Here is an 18772-nt window from a genome sequence, read left to right as displayed (position 1 = left end):
AGCATGAGAAAAACAGAGGAGGAATGTGTAGAGGGGTGTAAAGGCTACTACCATAGTGATGAGGCCAGTGAAGGGGCTGAAAGCTATGCTTTATCATCTGGATGTGCAGGAGCACCAGTCAGAGTAATCTTTGGAGTCACCAACCCTTCTCTTTGCATTCTCCTCCCTCTCCTCTCAGTACGACCTTCAACTTTTGGAGAAGAAATTTAAGAAAACTGCATTTCATCAAAAATTCTGTTTTTAACAGAACTGGGAGACCTACAGGATTTGAAGTTCAAAGGATAATGGAAAACAGAGCTGTGTAAACAGGTTTTCTGAGGACACTGCAGCCCACAACATTTTACTCCCTTCTATCAGTTCTTCCACTCATATGCCAAACAGGACTGTTTTTGTTCCTGTTTTCTAATGTTACTGTCCCAACACGATGAACCCTGAAATCTTCAGCTTGACAGTGGTTTTTCCTTTTCCTTCCAGTGGCTTTTCACTCTGCCAAAAGCTGTGATGAAATCATCATGGATAACTGACCTTTGACTGGTGTTAGGAAGTCATCAACCCAAGAAATCCATGCTGTGTCCAGGTCTGAAGCCAGATGGACAAAGATCACAGAAACTGGAAGATAATGATGACACTGACCTCTTGGTGACCTTCCCTAAACAGCAGGTTGATAACATCAAGTGTGTCTTGAAGGACGGTTCAGCCACCAACACTTGTTTATCCTGGCGTGCTCACCAGAGGCTCATGCACCACGGAGCTCGGCCGGGATAGCGAGAGCCGTCAGCTATTGCTCTCGGGGAGCTGATGTTAATCAGTGGCCAGTATCATCGTTACCATTTGACACATGGGGTAGCTGAGTACCGAGAGGAAAATCATCCCTCAAATTACAGCATTTCTCCAGAAATCAAAAACAGGTCTAAGCAGCAGTCGTACACTGACGACACTGCCCAGCCTTTCCAGAACACACCTAACCTAGCACAGTAACTGACTGAGATGAAGAAAAAAAAGAGACTTGGTTCTGTTTTCCAGCCCCAGCATGTTTGCTGATGTTGAATCCGTAGGCACTGGGGAATTACCCAAATGATACCCTTTGTGGGTCACAATTTGAAACAGTCTTGATGGTCCAAATGTCACAGGCATATGAGAGAAGTTTCTCATTATACCCAAGCATAGAAGGATCTCACTCAGCACACATTTATTTGAGCCCCCCTGGGATTTACGGCTGTAACTCCCATTCCCACAGCCTTCATATTACAGTCATCAGATACAAAGACTCTCAAAACCAGCAAAGACAAAAGGGTGTTTTAGTTCAGCTTCCCTGAACATTTGTTAAAGATGTCTAATAGTCAAGGTGGTGCTCAAGAAATTGAGCAATACTGCTCTTAGAGTATGCTGGCATACCAGCACCCAAGATAAGGTCAAACAGGTTAACTGGGGGAGCAAATCCATCTGAATCCACCACATTTCTAACCTAAACTACTGAAAACAGCTTACAACTGGCAAGAACAAGCATAGGTGCCAACCTCATCTTGAATGATCTGCTTATTACAGCGAGAGGGTGCTTTTGTCTCTTAAATCCAACCTGGTTCTAAAGTTTCGCCTTTTGGGAAACATTTCTGATTTAGTCACACTATGGTGGCATTACAAGCAAATACTTGAAGAGTTGTGTTCTTCTGTTGGAAGTGCTACATTTTACAGTTAGGTACAAAGTTTGTATAGGGCATAAATCACAAAAAAATAGGAATTTGAGAGCTGTGTGATGCATCATTATTATTTCTATTTACTGCATTTTATATTCCTGAATTAATTTCCTTTGCATAATTGTTTTTTTCACCCATATTGTAGAGGCATTTAATTTTTACTTCCCTTGATTTTATGCTAGTGTTAAAATAGTGCCATTTTTCACATCTGAGTAGATATTAGGCAGTATCCAGTCTTGTTGATGGTTATATAATGTAGCAAAGGGAAATCACTGTGCAGAGCAATTTATCTTTACTATGATGCCCTCTGTATTAAGGTCAAAAATCTAACTGATTCGAGTGCTTTTGCAGTTAGACCATTGTATCACTGAAATGCAAGAACTGATGTCAGTAAATTGAGGGGGGGTTAGCACTAGTTGATTTTAAAAATGCATGAATTATGAAGCTTCTGGCTTGGATAAGATTTAATGAATTATTAATCCTCATATGTCACAAATCCCATGCTCTTCATTCCCTTATGTCTGCTTATATCTATATTTGCTAGTCACCATTTTCCCCTGTAAATTAAGGTTAAATTAGCCATAAATTAGATAACAAATTTTATCCATCCCACATTTTCTTTTGTTTGACACAGATTATCATAGATCTAAATGCCAGGGAAGACAATTATATTCATGTAATATGACCTCCTGCAGAATACAGTCACAGTTTCCTTCAGGAATTTCTAGATTAACCCCTTAACTACTCTTTGGAGCTACAATAAGAAGTTTAGATATTTTAGATATTTCAGATGTTTAGATATTTTTGAAAGAAATATAGCCTTAGCTAAAAATCTTCAAGGGACAGGCAAGGCATGGCATCCTTATGCAAGTTTTTTCCAAAGTATTGCTAATGTCCTGAATAAATAAACTGTCCAAATGAAGAAACAGCTGAATGTAGTGCAAAAAGACTCTATTGTAAGCCACATAGCCCAGCTAACAACAGAGTGTCCTTGTCTTTCTGGGGCCTCCTTTACATCTGCCTTGAAGTTTCACTGTGTTTTCCTAAGCCACCACACTTGCAGCGGGGCAGCAGTGATGCTGGTAAGGAGCAGAGCAAATCCTTAGGGCATGTTATGGGGCTTAGAGCCTCAATTCACCTTGGGTATGAATGCAATGTCTCTCGAATCTGTCCTGCTCTTGCCTCTGCCCTAAAGTTTCCGTGTGGAAGCTTGTATTGTTTCTCAGTATATAAACTTGGAATACCTTAAGTGCAAAACATACAGGAAATCCTTAAACTGTATCCCAGTTTTCAACTTTTTATCCCAGCAATAATGGGAATGTCTCATTAATAAGGAGGTTTGATGTGTTATGTCACCCATCAGCCATCTGAGTAACCTGCTCATCTTTTCCCCTCTAGAGACACTGGCAGCTGCTTACAGGTGTTAACCTGGGGCACAGCTGCAGCAGCAGCTGGTACTTAGACAGGCCAGAGAAAAATTACATCCCACAATAACCACGTGGCCACAAATCATTGTGCTGAGCATCATTATAACTTCTTACACATGTTGTTCCAATTTTAAATTAGAGAAAACTTTGACACAGAGTTAATCAGAAACAATTTCACATGTGTGCAAGTCCAGAAGATTTAAGGGTTAAAAGCAGATATTGAGCTTTCTGATAATATCATGTATGAGTGTCCTTACTTAGGAATAACCATTCGTGCCTTTTCTCAAATTTTCATTGATTAATTAAATAGGAAAAGAAAACCCCTTAACTCCACGTGTCGGAAGTTTAGGATTTAGAACTCTTTGCCAGAGGCATAAGCTTCAGAGGAGAGATGCAACTGCACAAGAGCACATAACAATACATAGCAAATCAAGCCACAAGTGAACCCAGGTATTCTACACAGATGGTAGGAGCAGGAGAGTGTAAGCAGAAAGTACGACTTGCCAAACTGAAGTCTGGCAAGACATAAAGGTAAATTCGCCTCCTGTCTAGAAAGTGCTACAGAGGTTTCTTGTCTGGAAGCATTTAGACCTCTGAGCCATACGGCAGTGGCAGAAGGGTGCCAGCAGGATGGAGGCTGTGGCAGCACTCCAGGAACAACCCAGTGAGCCATCAACAAGCTTCCAGGTGTCTGACTATTGCTTTCCTGAGTCTCATCCTGATAATCAGTTGAGCACAAGTCAGCTGAAGGCATGATCTGAGGAGGTATATTTCTGCAGGGAAGAAAAACCTCTGAGGAGATAAATGTCTATCTGAGCTAACCCCAGAAGGGGAAACAACCCATCTGACATCCCACCTTTTGATCATTTCAGGGCCACAAGTGCTCTACCACAGCATCCCCCCACCTACTTTTTCTCCTGGGAATCTTGCCTAGTTTTGCAGAAGACCGTACTCCCCTGCAGTGGGTCTGTTTGTCCATTCATTCATCTGAGCTGCTTTGCATTCACAAATTCCCCACATACGGGTGCTATAGCAAATAAGGTATGAACATCTAGAACTGGCTAAAAGTAAAGGATCTTCCATGAAAGAAAATGATGACTTAGAGTATGTTTGTTGCTGCAGAAATGTATGGTGCTCTCTTAACAACACGTTCCACAGTATTGTACTGGTAAGAGGTGGTAAAAATATGCCAAACTTGCCCATAAAACAAACAATGAAAAAATCTCAAACTCTTGCTCAGTACCTGATTTCCAATTTGTGCCCCATATGTGGCAAGAAATAAATGTACATATATCAATTGCATCTGAAAAAGTCAAAGAGTGGTAGTCTGAATTATAACTTCAATGCATATTGGTGGGATGAGATGCTGATCCATTTGCACAGTAATGTGCTATATTTAAGTCACGCATCGTGGCATCTTCAAAGAGGCCAGTCATAATTATGATGGATTAGACTGCAGAGTCAGTCCTAGATGCAGTAATTGTTTCACAGATGCTGCTGATGTGACTTGAATTTCTAATGGATTATAGCTGAAGAAAAATATGTGGAGCTTCCAAATGGTCTGAATAAAATACGGTTATGGGAAAGAGAAAAAAGACTAACTGCTACATTTAGGGAAAGGTAGATATACTTTGAGAGGCAGAGAGTTCACCCCACAATAATTATCAGGAAGACTACAAAGACTTAAGGAGCAGCCAGGTCTACTTAGTAGTAAGCTGTAAGAATATCTCCATGGTGTCCCAGTTAAAACCAGTAATAAAGGTATCATTGCCATTTATCTTTTTCCAGTTCTATATTACAAATTATTGCTGTGATTTGTAGCTGCTTGAGGAAGATTTGTACTCAGGTGTCACATAAGGATAGTGGTACTTGAGTGTAGAGAGAGAGAGAAAGAAGTGTAATGCAAAATCACCCTAATCCTAGATGCATTTCAAAGAATGCAAATCTGGCACTTTAATGGAAGAATGGACTTTGTATTTTAACCAAATTATTCCCATGGTGTTAGCAATACCTAATGCCAGTAACTTTTACAGGAGATGGTCAGAATTTGGGGGAACTGGTTGACTCATACCATGAAGTCTCTGAGAATACTGTGAATAATAGTCCATGTCACACACTGAAGATAACCTTGTGGGTTTTGAGGACAGCATGAACCTAAGACTCTTTTCTGGACCACAGATGTGCTCCTTTGAGGGATTTGCAAGCTAAGTTTAGAGAAGTTGGGGAGCCCCCACTTCTAAACAAAAAGATATTTTTACCTATCAGTAAGGAGTTGAAAAGAAAGATTGCCTGGGAATTATCAGAAGGAATTCAGTTGCAACCCACAGGATACACCAAAACACAAGCAGCAAGGCAGACTTTGAGGGCCAGAGAAAGTTTGTCATGGCTCACTCGCACAGACTAAAACTTTTTAAAAGGGACTAAATCTTGTAGAAGCAGCTTGACAGCACAGTGTTAATTACTATGGTGCCCTTTATTTCATTTCATAGTTGCAAAATACAGCAGCCCACACACTCGTGTCTGAGTTGCGGTTCACCTGCAATTTTTAGGTATGAAAGGTGTGAAGGCAAAGAATGGCTTCCAAATTAGGCTGACATTTTATTTTTGAGATACTCTGGGAGCAGCATTCTGCTGCCTGGCCTAGAATGACACATCAGAGGAATCCTTTTCACACTGCTTTCTGCTAAACACGAAACATCATCTCCCTGGGAAAGCTCCAAGGGCTTATGTCTTGTGGTACTATAAAGCTAGGATGGGAAATATGCTGAAATATATCTAGAAGGGAAGAAGCCTTCCTTACTTTGTCAAAAAAATAGGCCAGGTTGACAAACATTCTTTTCTATCTCCCTGTTCTTAGCTTTCCCTGCAAAAACTCTATTTTAGAGTACTTTTACTTGCAGAGAGAACTTCTCTATTTCTGTATTACAAAATATAAATTGAGTAAAGGAAGAAAACAAAAAAAAGAACTTCAGGAGGTCAAAAGTAAATCTAAAAGCAAGTTTGGGATCTGGAGGAAGGGAATGGAGGTCATTGTATAGGTGCTTGCCAGTCAAAATGTACATTTGAATTATCCTGCTACTGAAATCAGAGCTGCAGAGGGGAGTCTGCTGGATTAAATGAATTTCATTAATTAGTATTACTTTTAAAAGCATTTTAAAATCATATTACTCAACTGACTAAAGCAATATTGCACTGAAAACGGTATAAATTACATTTAAATAACATTTAAAGTTACATGTTGATAACATAAAAATATTAATGTAGGATAAATACATAAGCAGAGCAACCATGATGGGAGAATTTTTTCAGTTTAGTAGCTCTTCCTATGTAGTGGCAATACCAGCCACATGTAGTGTTTCTCCAGACTTGACAGTCCAACCAGGGATGTGGTAATGGAGGACCATTCAGATTCCCCTTTATGCAAACTCAAAATAAAAGCTTCAGAACAAAGCCATTTACATGTCCAAATTTTTTCTGTGCAACCTCACATCTGTAAGCCCCACTGTTAGTCTGTCTTCTGTCATTTGTGACTGGTTGAGAGTCATAAAGCCAACAATGAATAAATTACAAGCAGAGTCAAACAAGGGCTTTATCTATGTTAACTGAGACTGTGAATCCTGGGAAGATCCATGTGAACAGGATTAGCTTGTCATTATATGGAATTTGTTGACTGCACATTGTCAGTACTTCTATCCAGCTAAAACCTTGGCTTTGTAAATAAAATATAAAGAGTATATGAGAAAATGGGTTTTCCCATCCAAACAAAGAAGAAAGAAATGCTAGCTTCACAGCTGTTCAAAACCCAAATGTATAGTTTAAGCCATGCGTGATGTCTATATGTAAATGTTAAAGGATATTAATGCCTGAAAAAATACCACTTCCACCAAACCTTTCAGAAATCACTCAGCTTGTTTCTGCCAACACTACCAAGGTGTTGATGAACCGTAAGAGTTCCTATGGACAGCAGTCAAGCATGGCTTTTTCTAATGTGTACTGTGCCACTTACATGCTCTTTAGGAATGCCAGTTTTAAAAGACCCTGTCAGACAGCTGAGGACATTAAAAAAAGGACATTTTCGCCTCTGACTGACAAATTTGGTGGCAATAATCCTTCAAGTCACACAAAAGAGGTTTGGCACACTTAATCAAACGAAGGGATTAGCACCAAGTCTGGGAACCATGGTTTCAGCATGACTTTCTGCCTTACCAAGGGCAAAATGTGATGACAGATGAGTCTGTGCAAATCATTCAAAAGCAGAGAATATTTTTTGCACCATTATGAGATTTTTTTTCTGGTAAAATGTCTGCTTGTGTGTTAAATGTGGGTAAGGAAGCCTCTCTGTATTTTCACTCTTTATCTTCAAGAATAGGCCTTTAAGAAAAAGGGAGACATGGGGCTGCAAAATGCAATAGGATAGTGAAACGCTATTGCAGGTGAGCCTGCAAGCTCACGTTGTGTATGGGAGCTGGTCGGGGCATCGGGTGCTTGAATGCTGCAGGAACTGTTGGTAACTGGCTGTCCATCAGTAGAAACTAAAATTGACTTGGATTCTCTCCCGTTTCTTTTCTCCCTCAGATACATTTGGAGGGTAGCCTTGTGGATGGCCCCGGAGCAGGCCAGATGGAACAGGACAGAACCAACCATGTTGACGGCAATAGATTGAGTCCATTTCTAATACCGCAGCCTTCTCACGTGTGCCAGCCAGAGCCTTCTGCGGTGAAGCTACAGAATGGAAGTCCAGCAGCAGAGAGGCCTGGAGTTGAAGTAAACGGAGACCACAAGCCGCTATTCATTAAAAGCAACTACGGAGTGCCCCACCCGAAGGGAAGTCCAAACAACCGCGTGAGCCCCGACCTTTCACAAGACAAGAAAGTATATTCCAAATATATGCAAAATGGTGGGATAAAACGCACTTTTAGTGAGCCCTCTCTGTATGGACTTCATGAGAGCAAAAAAGTGAAACAAGACAAGGAGGTAAACGGAGAAAAAGCTGAGCCAGAGGATAACAGTGAAAAACCAAGCGTCTCCAATTCTTACAGTGAGAAGAAACCTGAGAGTTTTACAAGACAAGAAAATGAAGCTTCAGATTTGATACCGTCTACAAGATACAACAGTGGTGGTTCAGAAAACTCTCATGACCTCCTGATTCAAGATGAGCAGGAGGAGGAAAACATTCATTGCCACAACAGGGACATTGTTTTACTACTTAAGAACAAGGCAGTGCCAATGCCTAATGGTGCTACAGTTTCTGCCTCTTCCATGGAAAGCATGCGTGGTGAACTCCTGGAGAAAACACTGTCTCAATATTATCCAGAACATGTTTCCATAGCAATGCAGAAGAACACATCTCATATCAATGCCATTACCAGTCAGGCTACTAATGAGTTGTCCTATCAGACAACGCATTCATCCCATACCTCAGGGCAGATCACTTCCCCACAGACCTCAAACTCTGAGCTGCCTCAAGTGCCAGCTGTAGTGGTTACTGAGGTCTACAACACAGAAGACTCCAGTAAACCACCTGTATTGCCAGGAAGCTGTTTGCTTCAGAAACCAGAACTACAGCTACAGCAACAGATTCCAGGCTATGATCCACACCAGTTACCCATAGGAAGCAGTAACGTTCATGGAAGCATAGGGCAGGTTCCCAACCAAGACCTCTCTTTAAGTTCCAGCAGTAACCTGCAAGCTCAGAGCACTGCTCTGGAAAGGTACTCTGAGCAAGCAGAAAATAATGGTGCTTTCTTTACACAGAACTCAACGTTTCACAAAGATTCCTCCACTCCTCCTGCTCCAGAAATGAACAGTGCACTGTCTGCCGTGGTGCAAGAAGGACACCATTCCTATGACAGCAGATGTGAAACTCTTCCTGGGAAGATAAAGAATGAAGGACAACAGGAGGGACCAATGTCAGAAAGTCCCAGCCTCAGCCAACAACAACTTCACCCTCAGCAGAGACTTCTGCAGCAGGCACAAACGTCACAACAAGGTGTCAGTGAAAGCAACCCGCAAGCTGCTGTGGCCTCCTCAATTCAGCAGCACCCTGAAGAAGTGACGCTGGCGTCAGAACCTCCCCTCCAAAACCTGCACACGCGCGGAAGTGAGGGTGAGTTGCAACAACACTATCAGCATTTCCCAGGACAGAGAGAACCTGAGACTCCTCCCGACAAAGAAAAGGACCAAGTGAAAGAGCCTGTCCAACAGGCTCAACATTATTCAAAACCAGCCTGGATAGAACTGGTTTCCACGCAGTTCCGCCAGAGAGAGCCTCCCCAAAAGCCCAGCGAAGCATTACTGCAATCAATTCTTCAGTGCCAGCCAAACACAGCCCAAACAGTCTACACAAAACAGTATGCTGGAAGTCCTGATTCATTAAAGGGGCCTTCAGGACAGCCCCGGAGCCAAAAGATAATGCAACAGGAACAACTTCCTTCGCTGTACAAAAGTGAGAGCTCCCAGCTGCAGCCGCATCCCCCAGCTGACCAGCAGCTGCCGTTCCAGAAACACTCACCACAGCCACAGCTCACGAAGGTGGATTCCCTACTCAAGTCCCAAGTGCAGCAACACCCTCCACAGCAGCTCCGTTTCCAGGAAAGACCAGAAAAATCACAAGCTGAACAGTCTTTAGGAGCCCCCTTGAAACAGCAGCACTTGAATCCCCAGCCAGGGGAAAATGGGCAGTTCTTGCATTCACACATTTTGCAACAGATGCTTCAAAAACAGACACATCGGGTGCAATTGCCATGCAGTCCACAGGTAACCTCAAACCATCAGCAGTCTCTGCAAATGAAAAATAAAGACCTGCCCCGAACTGTATCCCACTCCCAAACCAATGCTGAGCAGCTTCTAGACAGGACATCCTTCAATCAGCTTAAAGTAGAGGAATGTTTCCAAGCTGGGAATAAGTACATGAAATCAAATGCATTCCCACTGCCTCACCCTCAGCTAGGCCTAGAGCAGGTGCGTACCATGAACAACAAAGCTCCCCTGTACACTCAGAAGGCAAAGGCTAGTCTCCAGCACCCATGCCCAAACAACATGCACTCGGTTTCCGAGAAGAAAGGAAGCGCCGCCAATATAGAACGCTTTGGAGCCAACAAAATGCAGGACTTGCAACATGTTCAGTATTTTTCAAATGACTTGACCGCAAAGCAAGATGTGAATCACTGTTTTCAAGAACAAGAGCAACGGACACAACAAGCCTCAGTTTTACAGCTACCGCCACTCCAGCCATCACAATGCTATGGTGCTAGTCTGAACCAAGACCTTCCGAGCAAACAAGCTCCACAGATTCCTCAGCAGTACTTACCACACTCCCAAGATCAGAGAGGCTGTCATTTGCAGTCCCAGACTCCTAAGGATTTTCAAAAGCATGCTGCTCTAAGGTGGCACCTCTTGCAAAAACAGGAGCAGCAAGCATACCAGCAGCCCAAAACTGAGATTGGTCCCAGTGCAGCACGCAAGCCTATCAAAACTGAGGCTGGCACAAAGTCTAATGTCTGCATGCGCCCATCAGCTGGACAGCTGGAAAACAAAATGTGGAAAAAAACAATTAAACAAGAGAATCAGCACTTTGGCTGCGAGAACGTGCAACAAAAGAGCATCATTGAGACAATGGAACAGCAGCTAAAACAGATACAGGTCAAATCACTGTTTGATCATAAGACTTTTACTCTCAAATCACCCAAACATGTGAAGGTTGAAACAGCAGGCCCTATTACCATTCTGTCAAGAAATACCAGTGCTGCAGATTTTGACACTCAGACTCCAATCTTAGATCAGCAAGCAAACTTGTCTGCTGAGAAAACCCCGACCAAAAGAACAGCTGGAACTGTTCTCAATAATTTTTTAGACTCACCTTCCAAGTTATTGGATACTCCTGTAAAAAATTTATTGGACACACCTGCCAAAACCCAGTATGATTTCCCATCTTGCAGCTGTGTCGGTAAGTGCTGAGATGTACTAAAAACATACTAGTTCACAGGAAGGAAATGAACCTTCAAGTTGGGATCGTGGGGTTAGTTGGATGTTTTTGTTGCAAGATTTTTTGGGGTGGGTTTTTTTAGAACAGTAATTAGGGAAGACTTACAAAACTAGAATTTTATACACTTATGCCTACTCCACTTACCAACCCTACACGTGGGCCCTTTCTCGTTTCATAAAGCAAATACCTATTTGGTTTTTCAGTCAGAATGCTTATGGCCTCACATCCATTCTCCTTGAGCAGTAGACGCATAATAACAACATACTGATAAAAAGTAGGTCATAACTTTATAACCTAATTTATTTGTCAAGGTTAGAGATAGCATTTATAAACATATCCTGGATCCAAAACTTGAGATCCTTATGCCATTTTTTGCTCTAATAGTGAAATTGCTGAAGTTTCCCTCAGTAAATCCTAAGCAAAAAAACCAGATGTCAGATTATTCCTCACTTGTTGCAAGAGTTTATCCTCCCTTTCATGCACTTGTCTCCTGTAAGGCTAAAGAGATCAGCAGTTCTTAGAGAAGCTGCACAAGCAGCACCAAAGAAAGCAGTGAGGGGGACCCTCAGTGTTTCTTCATAGGCATACCCAGTCTCCAAAAGCTGGAAAAATAAACCAGAGGGAAGCAAAGTAGAGTGATAGGCATGGCCCCATAGCCTGAGCTTCCATACAGTACTGACACTGCACACAGCCAGGTCTAACAGGCACTTTCAGACTCTAGTGGATAAACTATTCAGGCTGAAACAAAAGGTTCAGCAACAAAAAGGGGGGGGGGGGGGGGGAAGGAAATAAAAATCCTTGTTATAGTTTCAGTTATTTGGATTTTGTACAAACTATAAAAGAGGAAAGTTGAATCAATGCTCCTCCAGAATTGCAAAATGGACCTTGCTTGGGGCTATGTCTCAGAGATGATCCGTGGGAACAAAAATAGGAGATAGTGTATTTCCAAAGCTACCAGGAAGAAAACTAGAAGCCAGTTCCTTGCTGTTCCTTGTTGTTTTATAAGAAACAACCTCTAAAATTTAGGTTTTTTGAAAACATAGTTGTTTGTTGGTTGGGTTTTTTTATATAATTTCTCCCATATAGTTGGCACAAGTTTTCTGGGAATCATTTCCGTTGCTCTTTCCTATCAATACTTGCCCTTAGGAAGATTAAATTAAGCCATCCCCCCACTGACATGTTCAAGTTTATAGCATGCCTTTGTCATGCTTCCCGAGGCTGTATATCAAGAGCAGCACCACCTCGTCCAGCTCTTGGAGTTGGCACGGCAGAAAACATAAAGGCAACATTCAGACATCAGGCAGCACGGCTCCACCATCTCCTGATCCCAAGCAGAGCCTGGCCATTTCTTTCTCACTGCTGGAGCCTGCCTCCTGGTATCAAACCAAACATGTAACATGTATTGTGACTGATGGCATGGTCCTACCTACACATAGAAAACTGAGGCCACATTCTTAGCATACAAGCATTTTGACCAAGCCTTGTGCAGGATTTCTTTCAGCAAACTTTTTTTTTTCATTTCACAGTCTTTCTGTGGGTGGCAGGAATTCACTATGTAACCTTACTGGCCACTTTCTCAAGCTGTAGGTTCCTACGCTGTAACATGTCTGCTGAAAAACAAGTACTGTACAGCTCAGTAACGTCAATATTTACCATTGGTATCCCATTTATCCTCCTTTTTAGATACTGGGAGAGGAGGAAGTGGGAGAAGGAGAAACAATTGTTTGTTGATAACAGGAAAACGCCTTTTGAATTTCAGTGTAGAGCCTGAGACATGAAATGACTGTTTGTGCTGGCAAAGGGCACACAGTCCCTATCACGGCTATTTGCACGATTAGCCATGTGCTTTGCATGTCTTGTACAAATTGCATGGGCATACTTTAGACCTTAGTGTTTGAAAACTTTGACCCCAGACCCATTCAGCAGTATTCCAACAAGCTAGGTGTAAGCTTTGCAATGTGACATTTTACATTAAAGAATTAAGCTTCAAAGTAATAACCCTTTATTTTGTTTTAAACAGAGCAAATTATTGAAAAAGATGAAGGTCCTTTCTATACCCATCTAGGAGCCGGTCCTAATGTGGCAGCTATTAGAGAAATCATGGAAGAAAGGTAATTAGTGCAAAGGCACAGAGCAGATTAACATTTATCCTTTTGTGGATGTCAGAATTTTTCCAGCTTTTGCACATAAAGAAATAAACAACTGCAAATCAAGTAATTACTTGTAGGCTTAGCTACTCCAGTGTTGCCAACATGACGCACTGTGCTATTCACCAGAGAGTCACAATATTTGACAGGGCTAATAGTCTGCTGGCTGGCACAGGCTGCACACTTTGAGACAGACGCCAGCAAAGCCAAGCCGGAACAAGTATTCACCAGTCTGCCAAGCAGGACAGTTGGCAGTGGCTGCAAAAGCAGGCATGGAGCTGGTGGTTCCCTCTGGGCAGGAGAATGCCAGAATGTAGAAGGAGGATGAAGAGCAGAACACCAAACTTCAACATTAGTTCCCCCTCACTGAATTACTAAATATATAGTACATCCCTAAAGGGCTAAATCTGACTTGGTCACGTCCAGAGGAGTGCCACAAAATTGTTGGATAGGATTTCAGCCCAAGAATCGATAAGCGGTTTTGTGAAAAAACATCCCCCTTCCTTGTAGTATCGCACAAACCCAGTCTTATCTTGATTAAGGACAATCCCTGTTATCATGTTTCATCCCGTGGTGTATTTATTACATCAATGCCAACCAAATCAGGAATTTTTAAAGGCACAGAATAGATACGTGATCTGTGCTATTTAAAAACATGCGTAAGTGCAAAAACCACCAGCCTTTCTAAGGTATTTAAATTAAAAGCTTTCAGAAAAGTGACTTCTGCCCTGTGAATTCTGCATTACTTGTAGCTTTTGGTGGGCACACAGTAATGACCAGATTTTTAGAAGTATCTGGGAACTCAGTTCCCCCCTGAACAAAGAAGCAAACAAAAAACTTCATTAAGTCAGAGACAGATGGAAACCTGTACCTTAAAAATTTGGACTCCAGAACTGCAATGAAGCTGCAGCTAATTGCAGAACCAAAAGCAAGTGGGCGTTATTGCAGTGCTGTGTCTAAGCTAAGAAGCACCATTTCTTATCAAAGTCTGTTGGCTTGGCTCATCACTGTACAACCATGGGTCACTTGGAGCCTATTAAACCCTTCAGATTACCTTTAAGTTCTAAAGTCCTTTCTCTTTCTTAGTACTTCCTTCCCTGTGACTCCTGGGCAGGGCTTGCCCCAATAATTGTTTTTAGCTTTGAGAGCAGCTCAGATGCATGTAAGCTACATAAATCAGCTTCTTTCTGTGAAAGGAGAGTGAACACAGACTCTCTGGAGAAGCTCTTTACAATTTGTTATCTCCAGAGCTCCCCACTGACTGGTTCATTCTTTAGTATTTACAAATAATAAATAAGAGGAAAGTCATTCCTGTCATAACATCAATTATTAGAGATGAAACTCTTTCATTTTTTTTTACTTTGGAATGTAATTTTTCATCCTTAATATTGACTTCACTTTTTTCTTTTTTTTTTCCATTTCATTTCATGTTGGCAGAAGGAAATCCTGAGAGATTGTAGATAGCATGCATCTTCTCAGCCAGGTTCAGGAGAGTATAGCGGCTGCCACTTGAACAATGGCTAATTTTCAACTGTTCACATGGTATGAACTGTGTAATTCCCTGACTGAAGAGCTCCAGAACTCTTCAACAGTTAATTTTGTATCCCTAAGAAAAAAAAAAAAAAAAAGCCTTCATTATAAAGATATCTGCATTTGGTGACACTAATCACAACTGAAATACTTTTCACCTGGCTTCCCTTGAATATGGATTGACTTCTAAGGTATCAGCATTGCTAAACAAACTAGGATTTGGATTTAGACTTATAATTAATATTTTAGTTATACCAGAACTAATTTCTTGCAGAATCCACAGTGGATACATACATTTTACCTCTTCCTTCTCCCAGTTCCTACTTCATGCTCAGTGAGTTTTGCTCCAGTTTTAAAGCCAGTCAGCTTTTGCCTGAAATCAAGCATGACAAACATCAGGCACAAATTCCTTTGTGACAGCTGAAAAAATCTGAGACAAAGTCCATTTCATTTCTAGTGTGTAATGTACAACATGTTTCTATAGAGTCATCTGCACAGTTGTCCTGCAATCCAGATGAGAAAACTGATAGAAAATGTTAAGATTTAAAAATGTTTTTTTAATGTGGTTAATTAAAGAAGCAAATAAATACTAACATGCAAGCCTAAGTAGGAAAAAGTGACCTAACAGTTGCCTGCAGAACATGTGTACTACAACTAGATTTTATTTGTATAATTTCCTGTGACACTGAAACTTCACAATGAGATCACATCTAAAAATAAGCATTTTTCATTTCCTTGACAGGACAAAACTTTAAATACAAATATTGACCCTTAAATATGTCACCAAGATTTTAGTGCAAAAACAAGAGGGAAAAAAGGTCAGAAGTTCCCAAGGCATCATTAAATGGCTGATAGCAGGAAGGAACTATCTTGACTGCTCTATAGGTAACAGGCAAAGAACAAGGAGAGTGTGATTTAGTCCCCACTCTTGGCTATTAAAAAGAAAAAGGTAACGCCAATGAGAGTGGCAGAATTCAAGAAATGGTGATGGAAGTGCAGTTTGCCCAGTCCGCAACATGCAGCTGAGTCTGTAACACTCAGTAATTCACAGCTCAGTCTGTAACGCTGCAGTCACTGCAGTTTCTCTCTTGGCCTCCCCTGAGACCTGAGATGCAAACGGCCTTACAGGTCTGACACTTGTTACTGAGTCAAGATTTGCTTCACTTGGTGTTTGCCACATATTTCCACCTGGTCCATTAGAGGACATGGAAAGAGATCCCATTTGCTCTGGGTAACAGCATTCCTTGCACATGGAACTGGATTCTGCCTTGACAGCATAATCACCTTGACTAAATGCTTCAGCAAGGACTGAGCTTGCCCACTTTGGTCACTAAAAGACACACACAGATGGGATCATTTGAGGGCACCTTGTGATCCTAACTGAAGTATAGAAGTCGGGTAGAAGTAAATAAGTAACAATTTATGTAAATAGATATGATGCAAATTAATAATGATTTAACTGATTCACACTTTATCTAAGCCAGAAACAAGCACAGAAAATCAGTAGAGTGACTATTGCATGCCAGCTGTTCCATGACAACTTAATTATGTACATTTCAGAGAAAAAACTTTCACCCAGAAATAAAAGAAAAATATAAAATTCCTCACCAAAATTTTTTTTTTAAAAAAAATTCACTTTTCAAAATGTCATCTATAACAAATGCTCTAAAGAAATGGTTAAAAAGTTTGGGACTATTAATGTAATATTGAAAATTTTTACCCATGCATGTGATATATAAAGACATTTGCCTCTCTTAATACATCAATACACTAGTCTAATAAAATCAGCAAAATAAGCCACACTGCACACCTTTCCCTGTAATTCATAGTTTATTTTTCTAAGATAAGACTGGCAAATGTGCTCCATCTTTTCAGTGTTCATGCAGAACCAAATGAATCTGCTTACTGTACATATTTTTGTTTGTTTAAGATTTGGACAGAAGGGTAAAGCTATAAGGATTGAGAGAGTTGTCTACACTGGGAAAGAAGGCAAAAGTTCTCAAGGATGTCCAATTGCTAAATGGGTAAGTGATGTACACAAATTAATCCAGTTCAGTATGATGGTTTACGTAAGCTGAAAGCAGTGACACGTCCTTCTGTGTGCTGACACCACGAAACTTAAAATAGCTCAATGGCAGCAGTACTACAGGGTGCCTCTAGCCTGCTCCCACCCATCTCTCACTTCATTTACTTGTTGCACTGTGAATAGCGAGACTAAAATTTGGCTTAAAGGTATGAAAACCTAAGCAGAAAGGCACTTTTGCTTAGATTTAAGATTCACAACACCAGACATTTGCATTGCTGTTTAATTTTAGATTACAGGTATGTCCAGTAAGTGCACACTGTAATGTTTTTAAAATAGGGTATTTTAAAATACTCCGAGTTTGAGAGAGGTGTTAGGGCATCCTCTTGTCAAACACTGTTGTACTTTGGCACAAATTACTGAGTGGTTTGGATCGGCTGGGGAAAGACAAGATGAGGAAAAACTGATACATTATAATCTTTATGCATGCCAGACTGCACCTTTTTTTTCAGAAATGCTCTTACTGCTTATGCTACTGGAAGGATCCTGTCTTATTTTAAAATTATCTACTGCTTTCCTCTCATCACTGTAATGTCTATATGTAGTAAGAGCGAGTCACAAAGCAGTGAGGTTAATTACAAATTTAGCTGCTTAAGTTTGGAAGGGGAGAGAGCTTCCATGTCCAGTTCCTGCCCTAAGAACAGGTGTCCACAATCCGGTTCTGTGCGGGGAGACATCTCACTGCTCACTTTTGCTCACCAATCAAACTGGGCCACAATCATAACACAGATTCAGGAGAGTATTCCTGCTGAATCAGAGCACAGGGAATACCTTTACAAAGCTGTTTTCCACCACCATGGCTTTCCATGCCATCAGTCAACCTCTTAAGAGTCAGCTTCATTAAACAGAAAGGGTAGCCATGGCCTACATCACGAAGTGCCAGAAACAAAGAGGAAGACAAAAGTAGAAGTAACCTCCACACAGACGCACTAATGCTGAGGTTTCCAATTCTCCTGCTCTACCCATTAAGAAATGCACTGTTTGTGTTGGGGCTCTGGGGTGTGTGTTGCTGTGCATGCAGGTAGTCCGCAGAAGCAGTCAGGAGGAAAAGCTGCTCTGCTTGGTGCGCGAGCGAGCAGGCCACACGTGTGAGACAGCCGTGATCGTGATTCTCATCCTGGTCTGGGAGGGAATCCCAACAAGCCTGGCTGACAAACTCTACTCCGAACTCACCGACACCCTGAGGAAGTACGGCACGCTCACGAACCGGCGGTGCGCCCTAAACGAAGAGTAAGTGGAGCAAAGGGGGTGCTCACCAAACTTGCAGCCCCATCATCAGCCCCGCACCCAGCACCTCTGCTCATGCTATTACCCTGAAAAATGTATAACCTTCTCAGCTATTTCAGGTGGTTTGGAAGCCCACAAACCTTGTAAGAAAAGCAAAATAAACATTCCTATAAATAGGAAAAAACATCTTCCCAGAGTTGTGAAGCATCTCAGCGGGGGCCAGGATAGCAGATACTTCAACCCTGAAATAAAAGCTAGATGCATTGAATCATACTGTAAGCCTAGAGAAGCCAGCCTCAGTCTAAGCAAATTGCACTGTATCATTTTCCCACGCCTTTCTGAGAGAGAAGAACATTTAGACCAAAATTACCATAGCTGTCACTGTGCGTTACTTTGACTTCATGGGTAGAGTCATATTTCAAAAATTATTGCTCAGCCCCTGCCAGAGGGCTCCCACATTCTTGCAGTGCTGTCAGCATAAACCCCTCAGGTGCCATGAATATCAGTACCTAACAAGGCACCACACAAACATATCCTCTTCCGAGCAAAGCCGAGTTTCTCACAGAAGTGTACAAACCCCATAGACCCTGCTTTGTAACCATGAAATTATTCACTATGATAAATTTTTCTGCTATAGTGTGTAAACCTCCCTTTTCCATTTCTTCATTTTTTACTGATGG

The 18772-nt window shown here is 41.5% G+C and overlaps 1 protein-coding gene across 3 annotated transcripts in view; it reads left to right on the top strand.

The window, feature by feature from the left end:
* TET2 (tet methylcytosine dioxygenase 2) overlaps positions 1 to 18772 on the top strand; it is a 71450-nt gene that overhangs the window by 40046 nt on the left and 12632 nt on the right. For all 3 annotated transcript variants that reach the window (XM_027636029.1, XM_027636028.1, XM_027636030.1), the window contains exons 2-5: positions 7697 to 11066; positions 13126 to 13216; positions 16713 to 16806; positions 17887 to 18095. In XM_027636029.1, the coding sequence (XP_027491830.1) occupies positions 7697 to 11066; positions 13126 to 13216; positions 16713 to 16806; positions 17887 to 18095 (3764 nt within the window). The remainder of the gene's footprint in view (positions 1 to 7696; positions 11067 to 13125; positions 13217 to 16712; positions 16807 to 17886; positions 18096 to 18772) is intronic.

The sequence above is a fragment of the Corapipo altera genome, unplaced genomic scaffold (genome assembly GCF_003945725.1).
Source record: "Corapipo altera isolate COAL_440 unplaced genomic scaffold, ASM394572v1 22b, whole genome shotgun sequence".
NCBI lineage: Eukaryota > Metazoa > Chordata > Aves > Passeriformes > Pipridae > Corapipo > Corapipo altera.
The sequence above is the reverse complement of the archived record's forward strand: the minus strand, read 5'-3'. Positions and strand labels throughout refer to the sequence as shown.